Genomic DNA, 18,579 nt, shown 5'->3' with positions numbered 1-18,579 from the left:
GTGGCTCAGGCCTATAATCTCAGCATTTTGGGAGGCCGAGGCGGGCAGATCACAAGGTCAGGAGATTGAGACCATCCTGGCTAACACAGTGAAATCCCATCTCTACTAAAAATACAAAAAATTAGCCAGGCACCTGTAGTCCCAGCTACTCAGGAGGCTGAGGTAGGAGAATTGCTTGAACCCGGAAGGCGGAGGTTGCAGCGAGCTGAGATCGCACCACTGTACTCCAGCCTGGGTGACAGAGCAAGACCCCATCTCAAAAAAAAAAAAAAAAAATATATATATATATATATATATATATATATATATGGATATATATGGATAGTTCCAGGACTTCAAAGCATTAACAGGCAAACTTTTTCTTTCTTTCTTTCTTTTTCCTTTTTGAGACAGTATCTCAGTCTGTTCCCCAGGCTGGAGTGTAGTGGTGCAATCATAGCTCACTACAGCCGCGACCTCCCAGACTCAATGGATTCTCCCACCTCAGCCTTCTGAGTAGCTGGGACTACAGGCTCACACCACAGTGCCCAGCTAACTGTAAATTTAATTTTTGTAGAGATAGGGTTTCACCATGTTGTCCAAGCTGTTCTTGAATTCCTGGGCTCAGGCGATGCTACTGCCTCAGCTTCCTTAAGTGCTGGGGTTACACATGTGAGCCACCATTCCCAGCCAACTTTTTCTTAAAAGGGTCAGATAGTAAACATAGGCTTGTGTCACAAATATTCAACTCTGCCATTGTAGTGCAAAAGCTGTTACAGATGATAGGTACAGGAACAGGCGTAGCTGTGTTCCAATGAAATTTTTTTTTTTTTAAACGTAGTCTCGCTCTGTCACCCAGATTGGAGTGCAGTGGCGCCATCTTGGCTCACTGCAACCTTTGCCTTCCGGGTTCAAGCAATTCTTCTCTCTCAACCTCCTGAGTAGCTGGGGGTACGCACCACCACACCCGGCTATGAAATTTCATTTACAAAAAACAGGTAGCTGATGCTGTGGGCTGTAGTTTGAAGGTCTTAGCTTCAGAACATTATAAATAACTCAGAGATGATCTTTCCTGTGGAATCATGGAAAAAGCCACAGTACTTGATTTCTGACATTGAAGTGTGATTTTAAGAAAGCTCTGTTTCATCTCTCTTCTCTATTTCCTGGATAACCCTTTATGATTGATTCTAAGGAGTTAACAGTTGAAACATCTTTTGGATCTGGGACTAGTATATGACCTGGCTTTTCCTGTTCCTAAAAAGTTGCAGGAGAAATGCAGTTCTCTAAACAAGCAAGAAAGTCAATGATATATTCTTTCAAAAAAACCTTATTTCCATTCTTTTTAAAAATGGCTTCCTTCTTGAGACATAAATTCTCAAGAGAAGGCTGGGATAATTGCAGGCTTGGTTTTTCTGTTTGTTTTGTTTTTTTCCATTACAGGCTGTGATTCTAGCAATTCTTTAACTCTGGGAGGTGTCTGTATATCACATGCTCAGATTCTAAGCTCGCCATTCTTTCTTTTTTTTTTTAATTGTATTTTAGATTCTGGGGTACATGTGCAGAGATTGTTGCATAGGTACACACGTGGCAATGTGGTTTGCTGTCTCCATCCTCCCATCACCCATATCTGGCATTTCTCCCCATGTTATACCTCCCTGGCCTTCCCACCCCTCCCCCGCTGTCCCTCCCTTGGCGCCCCCCCAATAGACCCCAGTGTGTGATGCTACCCTCCCTGTGTCCATGGGTTCTCATTGTTCAACACCTGCCTATGAGTGAGAACATGTGGTTTTTGATTTTCTGTTCTTGGCTCACCATTATTTCTAAGAGTTATGTTTTGATTTTTACTAATACCTATCATTTTAAAAAGGTACGAGGATTTTCAGAATGACAAGGAGAGTCCATCCTTAGCCATCTACCTGTAACGTGGAGACTGTAGTAAGAGGATTTCAACCTCCATTCACTTATGTAACAACTGGTCAACCAGAAGAGGCCATGGGGAATAGCACTCCTTTACAGATTGGGTGTTTTCCAAGTGAAACTCTAATAGGATTAACAACAGTTTATATGTATTGAGTGTTTTCTGTGTGTCAGACACTCTTAAGTTTTATTTAACTCATTTATCCTCACAACAAGGACATATTATGATGCACTCCATGTTATTCATATTCTACTGATTAGAAAATGGGGGCACAGAGATGCTAAATACCTTGCCCAAAGTCACTTACTAGTAAATGGAAGAATTTTGCTAGGTTCGGTGGCTCATGTCTGTAATTCCAGCACTTTGGGAGGCAGAGGCAGGCAGATCACCTAAAATCAGGAGTTTCAGACTGGCCTGGCCAACATGGTGAAACGCTGTCTCTACTAAAAACACAAAAATTAGCTGGTAGAGGTGGTACATGTCTGTAGTCCCAGCTACTCAGGAGGCTGAGGCAGGAGAATCCTTTGAACCAGGGAGGTAGAGGTTGCAGTGAGCTGGGACCATGCCACTGTACTCCAGCCTGGGCCACAGAGCAAGACTCCATCTCAAAAAAAAAAAAAAAAACAACCACAACAGAATTTGAGCCCAGATTGTTAAGCTCCAGAACAAACCCCTTCACACTGTAGCTCATTTAATCTTTGCTGAAGTCACCAGGCTGGAGCCAACAGTCAAACCTGCCATCTGTGGCCCAGTCCATAATATTTCTGATGCAGTGTATATGGTAAGTTGCAAAAAGGGCCACCGTTCTGCACCCTTCCTGTATCTACACTCTGCAGTGTGACTTTACTGCTCTTCCTGTCACACTGCAGGAGGAGAATCTATAAAGGGGAATGAACTCACGTATTTGGCAGCAACGTGGATGGAACTGGAGGGCATTATCTTGAGTGAAACAAGCCAGACACAGAAAGTCAAATATCGCATGTTCTTACTCATAAGTGGGTGCTAAAAACTGTGTATACACAGATGGAGAGAAAGGAATGACGGACAATGAAGAGTTGGAAGGGTGAAGGGGTGAGAGGAGGGTGATGATGACAAATTACTTACCAGGTACGAGGTGTGTTATCTGGGTGATAGATACCCTAAAGCCCTGACTTGGCTTCTATGCCATCTATACATGTGATGAAATTGTACTTATACCCCATAAATTTACTAAAAAAAAAGTGAAATCTATTTCTTAACTCTTTGGATCTGGGCTGGCCTTGTGACTTGCTTTGGCCAATTTAACATGTGAAATTGATACTGTGTCAGTTCTAAGCCTCAGGCTCAAGAGGCGGGAAGGGTGTCTAATTGAATTGTAGCAACCCTGCCTGGCTGCCATATGAACAACCTAGGGTTAATCTGATGAGGATGAGAGACCGCATGGAACAGCTCTCCCAGCTGAGGCCATTCTAGACCAGCCAGCATCCAGCCTACCAAGTGGCTGCCCAAGACACACGTTATGAACTCAAGGCCAGAAGGAACTCCCAGCTAAATCTAGCCCAAATTGCTAACCTGCAGAAAAGCGAGCTACATCAATGGTTATGATTTTATTTTTGGAGAGATAGGGGGCTTGCTATGTTGCCCAGGTTGATCTTGAACTCTGGGCTCAATGATCCTCTTGCCTTGGCCTCCCAAAGTGCTGGGATTATAGCCATGAGCCACGATTCCTGGTCAATGCCTGTAATTTTAAGCCACTAACTTTTGAGGTAGTTTGTTATATGGCAAAAAGTTAACTGATGCAGTACATGATAATTGAAATGCAATTTATGGCCAAATGATCATGTTCCCCCTATCTGGCAGTTAGTCAAGACTGCTACCACAGCCGTCTGGCATAAAGCCAATGCCCCTCAGAGCCAGAGGGCAAAGCTTCAGACCAGAGAAGGAAAATCCTGCCACAAAGCCACTGGCCTTCATTTTGTAAAAGAACCGCAGGGTCACCCTCAGGTCAGAGCCTGATGACTTTCTTTTCAAAGCCTTGTCCTTTGAGGATCACTTTGATTTTTAAAAACAAAAGCAACTCGTAGCCAAGTTTGGGAAATGAAGTGATCAATGCTCTTTTGTTAAAAATTAAAAAGAAAAGAAACTTGACTATAAAGTTATAATAAGATTTTTCTTGCATGGCTTACAAGCTAGATACGACAGCAATTCTAAGAGTCACAATGGGAAATATTTTCAGCACCCACAGCCTTATCAGCATGAGACACAGTAGGAATGAATGTCAGGTTGGGGATGGTTAATGGCAATAACAACAAAAAAAAAGTGAAGGAAGAATAAGACCTATTTGATAGCACAACGGGGTGACTACAGTCAATACAAACTTAAGTATGCATTTTAAATTAAGTAAAAAAGTGTAATTGGATTGTTTATAACACAAAGGATAAATGCTTAGGGGATGGAAACCCCATTCTTCATGATATTTCACATTGCATGCCTGTATCCAAACATCTCATGCATCCAGTAAATATATATACCTAGGATGTACCCACAAAAATTAAAAGAAGTAAAGCCAGATTCTTTTTATTTATTTATTTTTTTGAGATAGAGTCTCACTCTGTCCCCAAGCTGGATCTCTGCTCACTGCAACCTCTGCTTCCCAGGTTCAAGCAATTCTTGTGCCTCAGCCTCCCGAGTAGCTAGGATTACAGGCACATGCCACCATGCCTGGCTAATTCTTAGTAATTTTAGTAGAGACTGGGTTTTGCCATGTTGGCCAGGCTGGTCTCGAACTCCTGGCCTCAAAGTGGTCCACCCACCTCAGCCTCCCAAAGTGCAGAAATTACAGGCATGAACTACCTTGCCCAGCCTGAAGCCAGGCTCTTAACCCTGGCTGTTCCTCTTGGTAACCATATGAACTTGGATACTTCTCTGGGCCTCTGCTTCCTCAATCACAGATGGAGATGATAAAACCATCCACTAACAGGGTTATTATGATGATTAAATGAGATCACAGCCTGGGCTCTGTGGCTCATGCCTGTAATCCCAGCACTTTGGGAGGCTAAGGCTAGTGGATCGCGAGGTCAGGAGTTCAAGACCAGCCTGGCCAATATGGTGAAACCCCCTCTCTACTAAAAATACAAAAGAAAAAAAAAAATTAGCCAGCATGGTGACATGTACCTGTAGCCCCAACTATTCAGGAGGCTGAGGCAGAGACTACAGTGAGCCGAAATCGCACCACTGCACTCCAGCCTGGGTGACAGAGCGAGACTCTGTCTCAAAAAGAAAAAAAAATGAGATCACAATGTGAAACGATTCCTGGCTTATAAGAAGTATTCTACAAATGACTGTCAATGAAAAAACAATCACCATTCGTGGGCAGGATTAGTCTTCCAGCACTAACTTAGATGATAATTGTTTGGTAGAGGTAGATCATCACGAAATGGCCCCCCACAGAACTGTATTTCATATATAAGGGCAAAATCCCAGAATGTGAAATCGGCAATTGCTGTATGAACCCATGTAAATATCATGATATTCTACCAACTGTAATAAGGTCAGATAAAAACTCAGTTTACTCTACTCCTAAGGATCTTCAGAGAAATGAACACATTCGTCCACACAAAGACCTGTATGCAAAAGTTCACAGCAGCGTAATTGATAATAGCCAAAAAGTAGAAACAACCCCTAAACACAATATGGTGGCTCCACACAGTGAAATAACGTTTGGTAACAAAAGTAAGTACTGATACTTACTACAATATGGAACCTCAAAAACATCATACTAAAGGCCAGGTGTGATGGCTCACGCCTCTAATCCCAGCACTTTGAAAGGCCAAGGCAGGAGGATTGCTTGAGGCTGGGCAACAAAGCGAGACTCCCATCTCTACAAAACATTTTTTTTATTTGGGCAGATAGTAAATATGTAGGTATGTGTTTGTGTAAAAAAAAAATTTTTTTTTTTGAGACAAAGTCTCATCATGTCACACAGGCTGAAGTGCAGTGGTGTGATTTTGGCTTACTGCAACCTCCACATCTAGGGCACAAGCAGTCCTCCCACCTCAGCCTCCTGTAGAGCTGGAACTACAGGCATGCACCACCACGCCCAGCTAATTTTTGTATTTTTTTAGTAGAGATGGGGTTTCACCATGTTGGTCAGGCTGGTCTGGAACTCCTGACCTCAGGTAATCCACCCACCTCGGCCTCCCAAAGTGCTGGGATTACAGAATGATTTTAAACACATTAACAGGGCTGGGATTATGACTGATAAGGGTTCTCATTTTTGTTTAGTGGTAGTTTCTAATTTTTCTACCATGAGCAAGTATCATTCGTGTAATAATTATTCTTTTCTCTACAAAAAAACAACAACAACAAAAAAAAATAAAAATAAAAAATAAAAAGCCAAAACCCAGAGCTCTTTAAAGGAACTGGAGTGAAAAGATTGAGTTTTCAAGAACAAATTCCAACCCCAAAGGCCAGGTGAAGCAAGATCAGCGCCCAGATCCAGGGTGAGAGAACACAGGCTGGCGGGGTAGCAAAGGGAGGAAAGCCCCAGAGCCAGCAGGACACCACACACAAAGCTTACAGTCAGGCACCCTGGGTGTGTGGAGAGGTGGACTCTGGCCTCCATCATTTGGGTTAAAAGGCCATTTCCTAGAGCTGAGCTGAGACTTGGACTTCCCAACCTCCCAGACTGTGAGAAATACTTTTCTGTTGTTTATAAACTACCTAGTTTATGGTATTTTGTTAGAGCAGCCCAGGTGAACTAAGACACTCTGTGAGGTGATGGATGTGTTAATTAGGTTGATCGTCACAGTCATTTCACAAGGTATAGGTATATTAAATCATTATGGTGCAACCCTTTATTATATACTCTTGCTCTGTCACCTGGGTTGGAGCACAGTGGCGCGATCATAGTTCACTGCAGCCTTGAATTCCTGGGCTCAAGCAATCTTCCTGCCTCAATTTATTTTATTTTTTTATAGAGCTGAGGTCTTGTTATGTTGCTGACACTAGTCCCAAACTCCTGGCCCCAAGTGATCCTCCTACCTCAGTCTCCCAAAGTATTGGGATTATAGGCATGAGCCCCTGCACCCAGCCATAATTACATGCAATTTTTATTTGTCAGTTACACGTCAATAATGCTAGAGAAAAAAGAAGGCATCTTACAAATGGCGGTAGTTATGTTTCCAAGGGTGTTCCCAAGGGTATGGTATGGTTGGTTTTTTGGTCCATGGCAGGGTGGACAGATAGCAAATAGCTATGAATTGCAGACCAAAAACTCACAGAGGTTACCCAAATCAGAGGTAACCAGCTAGTAAAATTAGTTCAAAAATGTGTTCCGTTTCACACACTGTATTTCTTTCCTGTTTTGGGTTTTATTTTTTTATTTTTACTTTTATTTTATTTTATTTTATTTTTGAGACAGAGTTTTGCTCTTGTTACCCAGGCTGGAGTGCAATGGTGTGATCTCGGCTCATCGCAACCTCCGCTTCTGGGTTCTGGCAATTCTCCTGCCTCAGCCTCCTGAGTAGCTGGGATTACAGGCACACACCACCAGGCCCAGCTAATTTTTTGTATTTTTAGTAGAGACGGGGTTTCACCATGTTGACCAGGATGGTCTCGATCTCTTGACCTCGTGATTCACCCGCCTCGGCCTCCCAAAGTGCTGGGATTACAGGCTTGAGCCACTGCACCCGGCCAGGTTTTATTTTTTATTTTATTTTATTTTTGAGATGGAGTCTTGCTCTGTTGCCCAGGCTACAGTGCAGTGGTACAATCTTGGCTCACTGTAGCCTCCGGCTTCCAGGTTCAAGTGATTCTCCTGCCTCAGTCTCTCGAGTAGCTGGGATTACAGGTGCCTGCCACCATGCCTGGCTAATTTTATATTTTTAATAGAGACAGGGTTTCACCATACTGGCCAGGCTGGTTTTGAACTCTTGACCTCAGGCAGTCAGCCTGCCTTGACTTCCAAAAGTGTCGTGATTACAGGCATGAGCCACGTGCCAACCAGCCTTTTTTTTTTTTTTTTTTTTTTGAGATGGAGTTTTACTCTTGTTGCCCAGGCTGGCGTGCAGTGGCACAATCTCAGCTCACTGCAACCTCCGCCTCCCAGGTTCAAGCGATTCTCCTACCTCAGCCTCCCAAGTAGCCGGGATTACAGGTGTGCATCACCATCCCCAGCTAATTTTATATTTTTAGTAGCGATGGGTTTCATCATGTTGGTCAGGCTGGTCTTGAACCCTTGACCTCAAGTGATCCACCCACCTTGGCCTCCCAAAGTGCTGGGATTACAAGCATGAGACACTGCTCCCAGCTGCATTTCATTTTTTAAAGCTAACTGTCAACAGTTAATTGGGACAGTTCATGGTAAAATCTGGAGTGTGGGGGCTTGTAAATCATTCTGTTATAAAGATGCATGCACATGTATGTTCATTGCAGCACTATTAATAATAGCAAAGACATGGAATCAACCTAAATGCTCATTAATGATAGACTGGATGAAGAAAATGTGGTACATATATGCCTTGGAATATTATGCAGCCATAAAAAGGAATAGGATCAGGTCCTTTGCAGGCACATGGATGGAGCTGGAAGCCATTAACCTCAACAAACTAATGCAGGAACAGAAAACCAAACACTACATGTGCTCAGATATAAGTGGGAGCTGAATGATGAGAACACGTGGACCCAGGAGGGGAACCACAGACACCAGGGCCTGTCAGAGTCAGGGGTAAGGGGAGGAAAAGCGTCAGTAAGAACGGTGATGGGATGATCTATGTAGCAAACCACCACGGCACACATTTACCTATGTAACAAACTGGCACGTCCTGTACACGTACCCCTCAACTTAAAAGTTGAAGTAAAATAAATAAAGGTGATTCTCATCACAAATGCAAAAAAAAAAAAAAAAAAAAAAAAAAAACCTGTTTGTAATTCTCTGAGCCTAGAACCTAACTCTATGTAACATGTAAACACAAGGCTTTTTTGCATGGCTTTTTCCAGGTTAATTTTTCCAGAAAAGAAACTACCACTTATGCCAAAAGAAAACTGCACTTTGTTTTATTCAGAATTGGAGTTTTTCACCACTTCAGAAGATCCTGTCACCGAGGGCAACAGCAGCACTTACACTCTTTGAGTGACTTACACAACACGTGTGGTTCAGTCTGCCTGTTGTAGCTATGGTACGTGTGATGATTCCATATATAGGTACAAGCAAGTGACACCTTCATAATATCTTACCCAAGCAATGTACAAAACAAAGTACATATTACCTACACTATAAATTATTTTCATTATATTTCTCCTTTTTTTTTTTTGAGACACAGTCTTGCTCTGTCACCCGGGCTGGAGTGCACTGGCACAATCTTGACTCGCTGCAATTGCTGCCTCCTGGGTTCAAGTGATTCTTGTGTCTCAGCCTCTTGAGTAGCTGGGATTACAGGTATGCACCACCATACCCAGCTAATTTTTGTATTTTTAGACCAAGTTTTGCCATGTTGGCCAGGCTGGTCTTGAACTCCTGGCCTCAAGTGATCCGCCTGCCTCAGTCTCCCAAAATGCTGGGATTACAGAAGTCAGTCACCATGCCCACTCCCTCTTTCTCCTTCATTATACTGTACTATAATATTCATGTACCATTATATATCTTTGAAATTGTTATACAGAGATGTGATAGATTATAAGAATAATCATCCTAATTAATCATGCCTCCTGGGTCCACACCTCTTTGCAATGTGACTTTGCTACTTCCACCAGCCAGGAAAAACTGGAGTCTATCTTTTATGTAGTCATCAGTTCTTTGTGACTTTTGAGTTGCTTTGACCAATGGAACTTGGTGAAAGTCATGTTCCAGAAGGTCTTGGCTTTGTGCTTTTGCTTTTACCCTCTTAGAAAGCTGCCAGAGACCACCATGCTTTAAAGGAGCTGGTATGGCCCACTGGAGGATGAGAGGCCACATGGAGGAGACCCAAAGTGTCCCAGCTAGCAGGCAGCACCAGGGCCCCAGACACTTGAATAAGATTGAATTGGACCTTCCAGCCCAGCCCAGCCCGGTCACCAGCTGAACGCAGTCACGTGAGTGAGCCCAGGACAGAGCAGCAGAACGGCCCAGTCAGCCCAGAGTCATGAGAGATAATAAATTATTGTTATTTTAAGCCACAAAGTTTTCTGGTAGTTTATTGTACAACAAAGTAATCAGGTAACTGATAAATAGGTTATATTATATCATCTAAGCATTTCATTTCAGGATAGCAAGAAGCACACTATACAATGCTATGACAAGGAAGCACTGGGCTCTAATTATTTACAACTGCTTTTAAAATAAAACCCACTTCGTTTACTGGCCCATGTGATGTTATGGCTGCCGGGCTGACCCTGTCAAACTCACCTCCCATCTCTTTTGCTCACTCTGCCCCAAAAATACTGGCCTGCTTTTTGTCCCTGCAAGAGGTCACAGAATTTGGCAGTACTGGCTCATTAGTAAACTTGAGTTGCACCAGACATAGTGAGCATTTAGATGCCAGAGTGCCACAGTAAATAAAGAATGAGGCCGGGCACGGTGGCTCACGCCTGTAATCACGGCACTTTGGGAGGCTGAGGTAGGCAGATTGTCTGAGCTCAGGAGTTTGCGACCAGGCTGGGCAACATGGTGAAACCTCCTCTCTACTAAAAAAATACAAAAAAAAATTAGCCAAGCGTGGTGCTGTGGGCCTGTAGTCCCAGATACTCAGGAGGCTGAGGCAAGAGAATTGCTTGAACACAGGAAGCGCAGGTTGCAGTGAGCCGAGATCACGCCACTGCACTCCAGTCTGGGGGTGACAGAATGAGACTCCGTCTCAAAAAAATAGTAATAATGAATGAATGGTAAAAAGATCCAGGTGAGGTGATTCACTGGGTGTATCAGTGAAAAGAAAAGAAAGAGAAAATAACCTAGATGAGGGTCAAATATAAGGACTTGACAATGTTCCTTATCTATAACTTATATTTTTCCTGATTACAAAGGTAACCCATGTCTCTTGAAATTTTTTAATATAGCGAAAATGTTGGAATATTAAATATAGGCAAGCAAGGGGTCCAAACTTTCATGTGATTCTTCACTTATTAGCTAACGAATTTAGACACTATTATCTGCATTCTGTTACCTTTGGCTTGTTGTATACATGCTGCATACATCACTATATACACAGGAAATGTCTGCACAATATCTGTTGTTGGCCACAGAGGTACTTCCACCAGCTATTTGTATAATGCAATCACTTTCTGTTATTTATCTTTCACAGAGTATATTTGTTTAACACGATATAAAATACTGCTAGCACCCAGCTAATGTCACAGCAAAATTAGAAGCCACTGGCTGTATTTGTAGATTGTCACTCTAATGCCATACAGATGCCTCTTCAAAAAACTCAATTACTTTTTTTACATGATTGAAAACAACCATTTGGGAAAGGGCTAAATAAATCTATTTCACTTGTGAAATTCACATTATGAAATGTGCAGGGTTTTGATCTAATTCTCAGGCTGAGATAATTCATGGAAATCATGTGCTTAAGGTTTATTTTCTCAATTGTCATCTCCACCAAAAATTAAGGATTAGAGAAACATCTTTGCAACCCGGGTTCAAGCAATTTTCCTGCCTCTGCCTCCCGAGTGGCTGGAATTACAGGCCCATGCCACCACGCCCAGCTAAATTTTTTTGTATTCTTAGTAGAGATGGGGTTTCGTTATGTTGGCCAGGGTGGTCTCCAACTCCTGACCTCCAGTGATCCACCTGTCTCGGTCTCCCAAAGTGCTGGGATTACAGGCTTGAGCCACTGCGCCTGGCCAGCCCTTTTTGAGAATCCAAATTCATTCATTCATCCAATAAATACTCATTGAGTTCCTACTATGTTCCAGGCACTGTGAGGGCTGCATCATAGGTTAAAAAAAAAAATCAGAAAGATAGTGAAGTCAAGTATAAATAACTAGACATCAGCAGTTTAAGGGCAAAACAAAAATCAGCAAGTATTTTTGAGCAACTCAATATAAATGCTATTTCCAGATACGATTTGAATGGCCCTAACAAACAACAAATCACGCTGCTATGTAAGAACCGTTTGATGCAAGTTCAGTTGTGGGTGACAGATAAGAATGCTCCAGTTATGTAATTCTGGTTGGAGGCCAGTCATCATTCGGTTTAAGCATCTATTCCCAATAACAGGATGTGAGGAACAGCTGAATCAAGAAAATGCAAATCTGTTGTGCAGATCTGGATAACAGGAGTTCCACTTGGGTCTGACAAATGTTGAAATGGCAATAATGTGATTTTTAAGCCTTCAAAACTAACCCACAAAAGACTACATATCCAGTGGGGGAACATAGAGGGAATCGGATTTAATTAAAAAATCCTAAGTCAGGAAATGAAGAAAGTTAATAGTAATTCACCCACCTTGCATATTTGTAGCATTCAAAATACTGAGTTTCCTGGCAAGGCGTGAAAAGCAGAGGAGGAGGAAGCTAACATTCCTTGGGGTCTGGAAGCGTCATTCATTACTTCCCCTCTTCTTCCCAATGGCAGGAGCAGGTCTGCTGTCCTTTTAATTGAGGAAACTGAGGCTCACTGATTACTTAGGGCTATGCTGCTAGGAAGCCGTCCAGCAGGATTTGGAATTCCACTGTGTCTGCCTTCTGAGCTTCTCCACTCTTACAAGTGAACAGGTTTGTCGTTGTTTTTGAGAGGCAGTCTCACTCTGTCGTCCAAGCTGGACTGCAGTGGTGAGACCACTGCAACCTCCACTTCCCAGGTTCAAGCAAGTCTCCTGCCTCAGCCTCCCAAGTAGCTGGGATTACAGGTGCCTGCCACCATGCCTGGCTAATTCTGGTATTTTTAGTAGAGACGGGGTTTCACTATGTTTCCCAGGCTGGTTTCAAACTCCTGGGCTCAAGCAATCCTCCCACCTCGTCCTCCTGAAGTGCTGGAATTACAGGCATGAACCACCATGCCTGGTCACACATGAACAGTTTTAAGAACCCACATTTTCTACATTCCTTGATCATCCATTATAAAATTTAAACTTTAATGCTCTGTTCAAGCACCCCGGAGCCTCTGATATTTAGACTGTTTTCATTTCGTCTCAGGAGCAGCTCATCTGTAGGATGTCAGTGATGAAATATGAGTTGGCACAAGGATGCCTCATTAATGTCTAATATAATTAGACATTTCTCTGGTCCTTTAAGAGCATTTTATCACTGCTTAGAGGCTGGAAACTGTTGCTAGCCCCCTTGTAACAAAATTATTTATGGGCAAATATTAGATACGTGAAATCTTAATTACTGCCCTTTCAGCTGATTTTTGCGCCCTCTGAAAGGGTATAAATTAGAAGAATAATGGCCAAGTAAATTAGCATAAAGGTTTCACAATGGAATATACATGTACCAAGGTCTAGAAATGAATTCCCAGCTATAGATCCACTGTAGCTATTTCTCCTTATTCATTCTTACTGCAGAGGAGTAAAAAAAAAAAAAAAACAGACACAAGGGGAAGAAAAATAAAAACAACTTTAGTTCATCATTATGGCTCCTCTAGGAGAGGACCATGTCTTTTCCCCTCTCGTGTGCACAGGGGTCTGGCCCTATGATCAACACACAGCAGTGCTTAACGAATGTTTTTTGAACAGAACTAAACATGGGTGACACAACCTGCTTGACTGTTAGATATTCTTTTTCTTTTTTTTGAGACAGAGTCTCCCTCTGTCTCCCAGGCTGGAGTGCAGTGGTGCAATCTCGGCTCACTGCAACTTCTGCTTCCTGGGTTGAAGCGATTTTCCTGCCTCAGCCTCCTGAGTAACTGAGATTACAGGCGCGTGCCAGCAGGCCCAGCTATTTTTTGTATTTTTACTAGAGATTGAGTTTCACCATGTTGACCAAGATGGTCTTGTATCTCCTGACCTCGTAATCGGCCCGCCTCGGTATCCCAGGTGCTGGGACTACAGGCATGAGCCACCTCGCCCAGCTGATATTCTTTACATGTATGAAAACAAAGATGATTCCACTGTGCTCATTTCATTGTTTGATCATTATATTCCATCCTTTGTTCAATTCAGTAAGAGGCACAGTGCACTGAATATACTTTGGTCAACAGCAAGAGAGAAAAAAGTGATACAATTGCTGACATATGACTCATGAGATACTTTTCCTCATTTAGCGGCAGAAACGGAAGGCAGAGAGACAAAGCCATCTGACAACGGCATGGCCAGGCTGAGGGTCTGCTCTGGGACCACTCTTCATCCCACCCCCACTCCCATTCCACTCAGCCACACCTTGCACCTTTTTAACCACAGAACACCTACCAACTGTATCACACCACAATTTGATACAATTTCTGATGATTATCATAGCAGAGTCAAAACACAGACGACAGGGGAAGGTCGGTTATGAGTAGTGGACAAGAATTAAATTGTCAGGAAAAGCCAAGTGAGCAAATGAAGAACAGGTAAGAATTGGAAGCAGTTTAAATTTGATAGCCAAAGACAAGTGAGCAGTCTGTTCTTCAGAAAATAGCTATGTATGAAAAAAAATCAGTATCTCTGGGAGCTATTTTGAGGACAGCCTCCAACTCCCATGTACTGGGAGGGATGGAAACCCAGGCTTCAGGATCACCTGGGCCTTGGTTGAAGATGTGTGATTTTTGTTGCTTACTAGGTGACCTTGAGTAATGTTCAACTTCTCTGCATTCCAGGGCCATCGTCCGTAAAAGGGACGTGATGAAAAAGAGAGTCTGGTTCAGAAGGTTATTGTAAGAGTGAAACAAGGTGATGGGCATAGGAAGCATTTGACCAGTGCTGACCCACAGCAAGCAACTGATCAGTGAGAGAGCTCCTCTTTTTGCCATCATGCCCAGCTAATTTTTGTAGAGAATGGGTTTTGCCATGTTACCCAGGGTGGTCTCGAACTCCTAAGCTCCAGTGATCCACCCGCCTCAGCCTCCCAAAGTGCTGAAATTACAGGCATGAGCCACCACACCGGGCCTTCTCTGACTTTTGACACAATTTTTGATGATGATCATAGCAGTAGTCAAACCACAGGTGTCACGGATTTAATCATCAGTACCCGAATCACTGACATTGACTTTACCAGCTTTTTCTGTTTACAGTCTTTGTCAGCATAGTGCCCTCTTGTTAGTGAAAATAAGGGATCTGATCATTATGGTCTTCCAAGGTTCAAATATGGCAACCACGCCTATAGTAGCACATCAGGAGAAAGAGGGGGACTGAAGTCCCCAGATTTGAATTTACCAGGCCTCTGTGTCAAAACTAGGATTTCTGACAAAGCAATATGAGGAAAACCTTACAACTATATCTTTGTTGGGGTGAGAGATGTGAAGCCTCCACCCGCAGTTCTACCTGCAAGGGCTACATGATGGCTGAATTGCATTTAAGAGAGGAGGGAACACTGTATGCTAGACTTTGGCCTTGCTGAGCGGGCCATGCAGGTGGAGAGCCACATCTCAGTTGTTCAGGATCCAGAAGGGGTCTGAAGAGCTAGCATGGGCAGGGGGTTCCTGGAGGGTCCTAAATGCTTCCAGAGAGGATTAATGAAGTATTGCTTGATAAGTGTCAACAAAATCCCCTTCCCCTCCTTCCCGTGAGAGGACCCATAAAATTTATTTTTGGGTCCTCTCACTTATTTATTATTTATCAAGGGCCAACTCTATGCTCACCATGTGCTAGGCATTGGGTAGCATTGACCAGAGATATAAAAATAAATCAGAGAATCTGTCCTCAAGGAACTTAAAATACGGGGGAGGTGGGGGAGACAGACATGCATAAATTAAGTATAAGTGGGCTAAGAACGTCTTAATTAAGGATGTCTTAATTTGCCATAAAATGAGGAACAGATGAAATCCTCTGAAATCTGAGAGCTGGGATCAATTACTTCTAGTTTGAGCCCAGCAGGGAACTGGAAGCTTGAGAGAAAAGTTATGGAGCTGAGTTTGGAAAACCAAGCAGAACTTAAATATGCAGAGAAAAGGAGCTCAGGGACTTTTTTGCCAAAAAAAAGCAGGAGCAGATGCATGGAGGCCGTGAGGTAGTGCAGGGAACTTTGAGTGGTTCTGCTTGGGTGGAGGGTACCATCGGGAAGGGGGGCACTGGGGAGGAGGGAGGCAGGGAGAAAGGAAGGAAGGAAAGAACCAAGGAACAAATGAACTAGGCAGAGCCTTGAAAGCTAGGCTGACGGCCAGTGACTTCATTACGTGGATCTACTGTTGTCTGTCCAGTGGTGAACCACGGCCCAGAGGTAGATCCCAAATTCTTCTTTCCTAGGTATGCTACCCAAATTCTGATCAATGTCTCATCATCCATTTCTGTCTCAAGTAAAGACACAACTGTCATGGTGAGGCCTGCAAAGGAATGTTATGCTAAGTGGATTCAGTGGCAGGCAATTAGGGGGAGGTATAATATGGAGTGATTAAGAGGCAAAGGGGGCAGGATACCGTCAAGGCGCTGATGAGGAAAAACTGTTTGCTAGAACATGTGGAAACTTCAACTCCTCGGTATACAGAAGTACCAGCACAGCAGTACGCAGCTCTTCTCAGATGGGGACCCCGTGCTGAAGGGCAACTACTTGGGTGATATCATTAACTTTGAATAATTTTATAGACCCCAGGATGTGTCAGACTCACTGAGGCTTACACCGTAATTACTGCCAATTTTTTTAGTATCTTTTTTTTTCTTGCTCTGTTTCCAGGCTGGGGTGGGTGGCATGATCATGGCACACTGCAGCCTCAACCTCCAGGACTCAGTTGATCCTTCTACCTCCTGAGCAGCTGGAACTACACCAGCTGGTAGGCCTGGATAATTTTTTTTTTTTCTCCTGTAGATACTGGGTCTCACTTTGTAGCCCAGGCTGGTCTTGAACTCCTAGATTCAGACAATCCTTCTTCCTTGGACTCCCAAAGTGCTGGGATTATGGGCATGAGCCACTGTACCCAGCCTGTAGTATCATTTTGAATCATTTAATCTAGATTTGAGTCCTAACTCTGCCATTCACCCTTGATCACATTTCAGGCCTCTGTGTCCCTCCATGTCCTCCTCTGCAGAGTGCAGATAATAACAGAAGGAAGCTCACATGGCTGGGGAGAGCAACTGCAATAATGGAAGACAAAGCACTTGGCAAAGTGCTCGGCACAGAGCGAGTGCTTGGTCAATATCAAATGTACTTTTACTCTATTCTTCTGGATCATCCCAAATTCTAGAATTCAAAACTGTGCAGGAAACACATACACCCAAAGTATCACGTGAACTGTGGAAAAGAGGGACCCTCTAAGGGTATCCACATGGGGGTAGGCCGGGATCGGAACTCGGTTTGTACAGATGATTCTCTGCAGTGCAATGTCAACTGTTATTTACTGAGCACTTACTGTGTTACAAGCCTCTCTGCAAGCAATTTACATTCATGACAGTTGGTATGGAATAGAGAGAGGCCAGGAGGATCAGTCAGTCCAGAGCAAAGTAGAAGTAAGGAGAGTTTTATGGGATGTTTGAGTTGGGGGTCTTGCTGTTGCCCACGCTGGAGTGCGGTGGAGCACGTTCCTTGCATTGATGTGATCATGGATCACTGCAACCTCAAACCTCTGGCCTCAAGGATCTTCCTGCCTCAGCCTCTTGAATAGCTGGGACTACAGGTATGTGCCACCACACTTAGCTAATTAAAAAAAAAATTTCTTAGAGGCTGGGCGAAGTGGCTCATGCCTATAGTCCCAGCACTTTGGGAGGCTGAGGCAGGTGGATCACAAGGTCAGAAGTTTGAGACCAGCCTGGTTAACATGGAAACCCGTCTCTACTAAAGATACAAAAATTAGTTGGGTGTGGTGGCATATGCCTGTAGTCCCAGCTACTCCAGAAGCTGAGGCAGGAGAATCACTTGAACCCAGGAGGGGGAGATTGCAGTGAGCCAAGATCATGCCACTATACTCCAGGCTGGATGACAGAGTGAGACTCCATTCTCTAAAAAAAATTTTTTCAGAGATGGGGGTCTCACTATGTTGCCCAGTGGTCTTGATCCTGTCATCAAGCGATCTTCCCACCTCAGCTTCCCAAAGTGCTGGGATTATAGGTGTGAGCCATTGTGCCCAGCCAAGGAGAGCTCTAATCAGTGCATGTAATAAACAGAAGTCAAAGACCCAAGAAACCTGGTGGATGCCAAACTGCACAGGAGAAGGGCAGGCAGGAGGCCAAGCAAGGCGGAAAACCTCTCCGGAGTCCAAGTGGCCAGACAGATGGCAGCGCATGTATGTGCACAACTAGGTGGTGTGGCTGGAACTGGCTAAGTGACCCCAAACACTTGCTTTCCCTCCCGAAGGGGTCATCTGAAGAACAACTTGATGGTACCAAGATAATGAGCGATCATCTGATAATAATGAATTATTGAGAATCCTAAAATAAATCCTGCCAAACCACTGACCTCGAAACATTTTTCTTTCTTCGCTTGATGGAGCAGACTAGCCATTCCAGGAAGCAGAACAGGAAAGATGAAAGTTTCCAAATATTCTTTGGGAGAACCTAAAAGAAACAAACAAAAATTTCCACTGCAAATCCCCAGTGGCCCAAGTTAATCCGGGAGAAATGTTTACTTTTGAACCAGAAAAAGGTACTGTCCATTCAGTCACATGATCTTAGAGGTTCTATTTTGCTCCAGACTGCAGAGCTGGGCTGTATTACTAAAGTAAC

The 18,579-nt window shown here is 43.5% G+C and overlaps 2 protein-coding genes across 13 annotated transcripts in view; one reads left to right on the top strand and one right to left on the bottom strand.

Moving 5' to 3' along the window:
- KNOP1 (lysine rich nucleolar protein 1) overlaps positions 1-18,579 on the top strand; it is a 179,671-nt gene that overhangs the window by 115,252 nt on the left and 45,840 nt on the right. The window lies entirely within an intron of this gene.
- Positions 1-18,579, bottom strand: part of IQCK (IQ motif containing K) — a 149,539-nt gene that overhangs the window by 114,089 nt on the left and 16,871 nt on the right. For all 3 annotated transcript variants that reach the window (XM_035267114.3, XM_035267115.3, XM_035267116.3), the window contains exon 4: positions 18,314-18,411. In XM_035267114.3, coding sequence (XP_035123005.3) covers positions 18,314-18,411 — 98 coding nt within the window. The remainder of the gene's footprint in view (positions 1-18,313; positions 18,412-18,579) is intronic.

The sequence above is a fragment of the Callithrix jacchus genome, chromosome 12 (genome assembly GCF_049354715.1).
Source record: "Callithrix jacchus isolate 240 chromosome 12, calJac240_pri, whole genome shotgun sequence".
NCBI classification, from domain to species: domain Eukaryota; kingdom Metazoa; phylum Chordata; class Mammalia; order Primates; family Cebidae; genus Callithrix; species Callithrix jacchus.
This window is presented reverse-complemented; position numbering and strand designations above follow the sequence as displayed.